The 6,843-nt window shown below is 34.5% G+C and overlaps 1 protein-coding gene across 2 annotated transcripts; it reads left to right on the forward strand.

Moving 5' to 3' along the window:
- The first annotated feature begins 1,034 nt into the window (after positions 1 to 1,034).
- On the forward strand, positions 1,035 to 6,621 carry LOC146145412 (uncharacterized). Of its 2 annotated transcripts, none has more exons than XM_083390375.1 (4): positions 1,035 to 1,493; positions 2,877 to 2,932; positions 4,825 to 4,908; positions 6,411 to 6,621. In XM_083390375.1, exons 1-4 carry the CDS (start codon positions 1,061 to 1,063, stop codon positions 6,519 to 6,521), a joined length of 684 nt encoding a protein of 227 aa, XP_083246501.1. In that variant the 5' UTR covers positions 1,035 to 1,060; the 3' UTR covers positions 6,522 to 6,621. The 2 variants fall into 2 exon arrangements, with proteins under 2 accessions (XP_083246501.1, XP_083246502.1); XM_083390376.1 differs by having other exon boundaries at positions 2,877 to 2,941; positions 6,411 to 6,500.
- The last annotated feature ends 222 nt before the right edge of the window (positions 6,622 to 6,843 follow it).

Consider the following 6,843-nt stretch of genomic DNA (forward strand, 5'->3'; position numbering starts at 1 on the left):
AGGGTACAGGTTAGCGTTTGGGTTGAGGTACGTCCAGTATTATTATTAAATTTGGAATATAATAATACTTGACCCACCCACACCCAAACGCTAACCCGCATGCTAACTCAAATTTTGTGCGTTGATTTTAGAACTGTGGTAGGATTCTAGACCAGCGCCGAAAAATTGTTTTTAACAAAAAACATGTAATCAACACCACTTTCTGGTCTGCATTCTGTGGCAAGTGCCCACGAGCTGAAATCAATTTGTGCGCACATCTAAATAAAAGTAAATTACACGCCTAAATTGAAAATAACGGCTCCAATTGTTTTAGATTCCTGAACCTTAGATGTGCAAAGAACCCTGATGCACACATGCACCACTCAAAAATTTTCCGGAATTACGGCATAAAGTGCCATGAAGTGCAGACTGGGCCATGTAGTACATTTTCGTATGTTATTCGACTCTGCTGGCCGCAAGATCTGGCATATTTTTTTTAAATACAGACTGGGCGCAGGTCTAGAATCGTACCACATTTATCTTAACAGTAACAAAATGTTGTCAAAGTTCAAACTTTAAAGTAAGGCATAAATATGTAACAATAAATATTATAATAATACTTGACACACCCAAACTCTAACTCGCACCCTAACCCAAATATTTTTGGCAATATAAAGCCCTGGATGAAAATGTGGTAGGATTCTAGACCAGCGCTGCAAACTGCATCTGTCACAGTATGTAGTCTGGACCCATATTAATGTGTGAAAGCATAAAAAACTGATACTAAAGGTGCAATTGGTTTAGAAGCAATCTTCAATGTACAATATTTTTTTTCTTGTAAATTATAACATTTCAAAATGATTTGTTCTAAAGATTTTAAGGAGAAAAACAAAGTTTTTTAACATTAACTCCCACCTTATTAGTTTTGTAAAAAACTGAGCTCATGTACATTGTTCTTCCCATTTAAAATATAAAATTAATTTTGCTTGTGTATATGCCCAATTACTATCTACAACATTGGTGAAAATCTTTTTAAATTATAGACTCGTCAAATAGAAAGTTTCTATCATTAGGGATAAATATGAAAGAATACTCTTTAATTTTAAGTGTTCTTGTCTTTCTGTTTGGGATGCTTCTTGTCCAACTGACATTTACATCCAAAGAAGTTTCTTTTCAAGAATGTCTTGTAAGTCTTTTGCTTCACCTTACTACCTCTATAGTGGTTTTAAGATTCTGCAACCATGGGAGTACTGAAGGGCAAGATACCCCAGACAAATCCAGAGCTAGTTGGATAACGCAAATGTTATTTTCAACTCTCAACACTCAAAAAAAAATAAAGAAATTCTCGAAAAGAAAGGGCGACGCTCGAAGGAAAGGGCGACGAAAGTCTAAAAAATACCAAAAAGGAAGAAAGTCTAATAAAAAACAGGAGCAATATGGAATAAGAAATTTGTTTCCTGGTGCTTTTTCAACCATCTGGTGCTTTTTCAACAAAGGGAATAAATGTGTGCCAGGTAGCCTTTATGATAAAGAATTCCTAATTAATTTGTTAAATATGTCTAAGTTTGGTAAATCAGTGAAAGCAAGTTGATCGTGACTTTTCATACAGAAAAAAATGGGCGCTGGACCTGGTCTAGAATCCTACCACAATTATTAATCAACGCAGAACATTTGGGTTAGTGGGCGAGTAAGCGGGTTTCAGTAGGTCAAGTATTATTATATTTCAGTATTTAATAACAATACTTGAACCACCCTAACCCAAAACGCTAACCCACACCCTAACCCAAATAATATGCGTTGTGGTAGGCATAGGCGCCGAACTTTCAAAATTTCAGGGCGTTATTTTCTAGACCAGCGGTTCCCAAACTTTTCTAACAATTTTGCCTGGCGAACCCTCTGCAATTATTTTGATATTTCGCGGCCTTATAAAAATTTTTCACTAGTGCAGTCAAACAATGTTTCGTTTTTCGTTTGGTCGAGGCATGAAATGTTTAAAGATAATGTCACAAAGTAATATCGAAAGACAGATACGCTCCAGAAACTTGTGCGCAAATAAAATCGAATGTTATGAGACTGGGAAAACTGGTGTGCGCGAACCGCGAAAAATTTGCGTATTTGACAAAAATTTTAATTAGAAGACTGCATTTTATAAGCATAGAATGTTCGCGTAAAAGAGATGTTGCATACTCCACAATCGCCAAATTACAAAGACGTTATCATTTTGCGCAAAAAGGTTTAATTAACCAAATCAATTTGGCTGAAATTGCAGCTGGGTTTGGACCACCCTGTTCTAACTAATGTGAACGATTCGCTGATAGCAGGTAGTACAGCATAATAGATGCTTTATGATGTCACAATAGACATCATAAAACACGCTACGATCAAATAATAAAACTTAACTAAAACAATAAAGATGACAGATAATGTTTAAAACATAGACGTTTGAAAACTTAAAAGACTAATTCTCCTTGCGGACCCTCTGAAACTGCTGTACGGACCCCATTTGGTCCGCGGACCCCAGTTTGGGAACCGCTGTTCTAGACAGTGCTAAGTTTCCTTTGAAATGGCCAAATCGTAACAATAATTTGGAAAACAATTGCATAAAACATAGTTTGGGGATGCTATGGCCTCGTGTCTATTTGTGGTGATATGGGAAAATTTGAATAACTTTTGGTTAACTAAGACTGTTCTAAAGAAATTAATTTGCACATTTATTGAAAACTTGGTCAAATTCTAGGGCGTTTTGACGCCCTACAAGAAATCTAGGGTGTCTAAAAACGCTCTGCACACCCACGTTCGGCGCCTATGGTGGTAGGATTCTAGACCAGCGCCGAAAAATGATATAAGTTGTACATTATTTGAAAGTTATTAAATCTAATTAAGCTTATCCTATTTAGGTTCAAGTAGTGGTAACTCAAGTGATGGAACAAACAACCCTTCACCTGGACAAGATGTTAGTTTGGTAAATATATATATATATAAGATCATCAGTTTATTTTATTAATACTGTTTTATGACATGGTTTTATGCTAGGAACAATCCTGCTTAGGTCAACCACTAGTACCCACTTTTCAAAAGTTTATAACTTAAATAAAAAAGATTAAAATTCCAAACAATAGACCTAGGGTCATGTATATACAGAATTAATAACTGTTACATTTCCTACATGTGTGTACATTAAAAAAGGGCAACATATAACAAGCTTTATTTTTTGTGCGTCTAAAGTATTCGGTCTTAAAAATATGAACGAAATACCGTTTTCTAAACCCTGAAATATACCGATTCAAATTTTGTCAACCTAATTTAGTTAACGTCATGTTGTTGTGCGTTTCTCCCGATTTATATTGTCTTTGCAATATGACCGTACTGCAAGTAACTGGTAACTTAAAGCTTTAGAAACAACAAAAACATTATAAGGTTTTTTGTACAAAATTATTACTTATTTTATTCTTAACTTTTAGGTCAACGCGCCCCACAAACGCCAATATATATGTCAAGTAATGTACGTTTTTTGTCTGTGCTTAATGCTTCACGTCCCCCTCTAAATCTAAATTGAAGTTAGCATTTTCCAACAAATATAGTCGCATTTTTTTCGCGACGTCTAGTGGCTTTCTTCAAATTCGACTTAAATTGCAATCTTTGCACAACTTTAAAAGTAATAAAAAATTTGTTAGCTTATTTGTTTTATACCGTCAGCAGGGGCGTAGCGTGGGGGGGGGGGTATCTAGGAGTCTGACACCCCCTTTGAAATCTCAGTAAACAATTATCACAAAACTAAAACCGTGATTCCTGCAATGTTACATCGCAAACATTGCACCTGGCTTGGAAAACACGTCGGTGCTTATCGCTGCCAACGCCTGATCACCACTTGTTATTGTTGTTTCATTTAGCATTTCGTCTGTCAACAACTCAAGTACTGTAGCCTTAATCAAGCTTAATAACGAAAATATATTTCATTGTTAAAAACAATTTCTAACAACGTAGAAAACAAGCTTGTATGGTACAGCAACTGTCTTCACCGCAGGTCGCTCTATTGAATGTTTTTTATTAGCCTCAATCTTGAAAAAGAGCGCTTGGCCGTCGCATTTTGAAACATAGATTAAAACGTCGGTTCCCTGAGTTGAAAATTCGGGACACCCCCCTTTGAAACGGTCACACTACGCGCCTGACCGTCAGGATGTCATATTGCGTGTATTTGAGATCCTTTTTTTGGACCCGGTCCGCCACAACATTATAAGTTTCTCAAGCCACCCGCAGCTAAAAATAATTGCCCACCCCTGGTGTAGAGTGTTCTTTGTAAAATTTCAAATTAGCAAAGCTTACCCAATGTATCACATTATGGTCAAGATTTACACTTACTTTGTAAAACAAAATTGTTAAAGATTCATTAAAAACACAATGCCATCACCACAAAACTAAAAATCTGTTTTAATGATCTTTTTAAACCAGTAAGCCATCAAACAACAATTGTTTTTTCTTCTGAGTAAAGTTACATTATGCTGGTTAAACCAACAGTAGTTCAATTCATGTCTTAAAAAGTCCTACAAGGCCATTCGGAAAATTTTGTGCCTTAATTTTATTCCATCAGATTTATGACAATGATCTTTAAAAAATCAGTTATTTAGTGTTAAATCAGTTTAATACCAGAAAGTATAAAATACTTGGTATGTTACTAAGAAGCTTGGTGGCACTGTTTATTTGTTTAACCTACTGACTAACTATTTTTTAAGCTGTGTTTGAATAAACAATGTATAATTTTGTGTACAACTGACAAAGTCTGGCTGTAACAAAAAGGCACGGCGAAAGATGGTTTACAGCTACAGCATTTTTTAAATGTGTTTCCAGGGACAAAGCCTGCAAGCTAACAGCTCTTCTTCTATGCCAACTGGATCCACCGAAAATGACACAGAGCAAGGCGGTCATTCTCAAGTAAAAAACAGTTTATATATCGTTGTTAAATGTGTTTACAACTTTTATGTTGTTAAAAAAACAAATGCTTCATTATGAAAAATAAAGAAACTTAGATGTTCTTGCTTATTTAACAGGACAAACAAGCTATATTTACCAAAGCTTTTTACGGTAGCCCGGAAAATTATAGGCTGGATTTTAGCAGACCTGTGTCAGTCTCGAAATATTCTAGCAACTGCCATTATGTTGATTGGTTTCAAAGTGCCTTTAATTTTAACTCACACAATAAATTTCAATTTTTCTTAGTTCAATCAAAGAACACAGTCGTTGTTAACTTACTTTCTAAAAACTTTTACATATGAAACATTTTTTTTCTTATAATATGAAACCAAATACATTCGCTTAATGTCAGTTTGTTGACTAGTCACACTTTAGAACCTATTTCTACTGCGTTTATTTGTGTTCTTTTAAGTTAAGGGTGTTGTCTAATTATATACTCATTTTAACAGTGATTTTAAATATTTTCTTGCTTGTAAACCTATTTACAATTTAAAAGAACTTTAACCATGTACCAAATTATAGTAAAATCACACACAGACCAGTCATTTAGAATCACTCAAAAAGTTCATGGATACTAACATAAGGCCTAAAATACAATTTTAAAGTAGTGACTTAAAAAAGACCTAGAACTCTCAATCAAAACTTAGTTATCCCAAAAAATGTTTTCAATATTGCAAAAACAAACTTTGTTTAACAAGACTGTAAGACATGTAATTTCATGCTATGTAAATTTCAAAGAGAGCATTTTGTAAGTGACTAAGTAAGCCTTACATAGAGGTTGGCAAACTGCGACTCACAAACATATTTTATGGCTCTTCAGCTGCAAATAAGACTATTCCGAAACAACATAGTTTAAAACTCCTGTTAAAAATGTGTTAATATATCAATCTTGTTTAATTATGACAAAAGCGGTATTATATCTGCTTTTCAGTTCTATTAACCTAGATAGCACAATTATTGAGTAACACAATTGATCAGTTGAGTAAGACTTGCCTTGTTTTTCCATATGTGTTTTTGCAATTCTGATTTAGGTATGTGTAGTTTTTCACCGGGCTGGGAAGTAACTTAAAAACAACCAGAATCTGACCTTGGCCAAATTTATTTATTTTGCTCAGTCGCAAATATGGCTCAGACTTTGCAGCCTGTATTACACCCATCCATGTAACCAAATTGATGTGGATATACAGCAAGCAATCCACTCAAAGTAGTATCATATAACTTATCCACCCACAAAACGTGGTGCGAAAATAATCCACCATATGCTGGTCCATATTTACCATTAACAGTGTTTAACCTAATTACTCAAGTCGCGAGTTGGACTCCAAATATGTATGGTAATTATGTTTTTAGGTTTAGTCTTAAATTGCAATAAGCAATTTATTTTCTTCGGACCAAAGAATGGCTAGCAAAGGCATGGCGAAAGATGGTTTACAGCTACAGCATTTTTTAAATGTTTATTTCAGGGACAAAGCCCGCAATCTAACAGTTCTTCTTCCATGGTAACTGGGTCCACCGGAAATGGCACAGAGCAAAGCAGTCATTCTCAAGTAAAAGCAATTTATATAGTTGGTTGATTTGTTTACAACTTTCGGGATATTTCCCTGATACCAAAATATGGTTATTAATACTTATTAACGGAAATGTGTGTCAGATGCAATTCAAAGCCTATTTTTTTTATTTTAAACTTAGCGACAATTTCTTAAATCTCATTTTGTTTAGGTAAATATTTATATGTAAGTCGATCAAAAACGTCGAAACAGATTTTATATCTGGCCTGCGATCTTCAATTTACTGAGAGTTAATAAACAGCAAATATTTTTTTTCTAGGAATTTGCTAAGATATGCAAAAATGTAAAATATAAGTAACATAAGCTGACTAGTAGAACAATAAATAAC

The sequence above is a fragment of the Ascidiella aspersa genome, chromosome 5 (assembly GCF_963924565.1).
Source record: "Ascidiella aspersa chromosome 5, kaAscAspe10.2, whole genome shotgun sequence".
In the NCBI taxonomy this organism is placed as follows: Eukaryota; Metazoa; Chordata; class Ascidiacea; order Phlebobranchia; family Ascidiidae; genus Ascidiella; species Ascidiella aspersa.

What these genes read in the sequence shown, in the direction of transcription:
- LOC146145412 (XM_083390375.1), top strand. Translation starts at nt 1,061, where the DNA reads ATGAAAGAATACTCTTTAATTTTAAGTGTTCTTGTCTTTCTGTTTGGG. An exon ending in AGGGAATAAATGTGTGCCAG is followed by an intron (nt 1,494 to 2,876) that starts GTAGCCTTTATG and finishes TATCCTATTTAG; the next exon opens with GTTCAAGTAGTGGTAACTCA. An exon ending in ACCCTTCACCTGGACAAGAT is followed by an intron (nt 2,933 to 4,824) that starts GTTAGTTTGGTA and finishes ATGTGTTTCCAG; the next exon opens with GGACAAAGCCTGCAAGCTAA.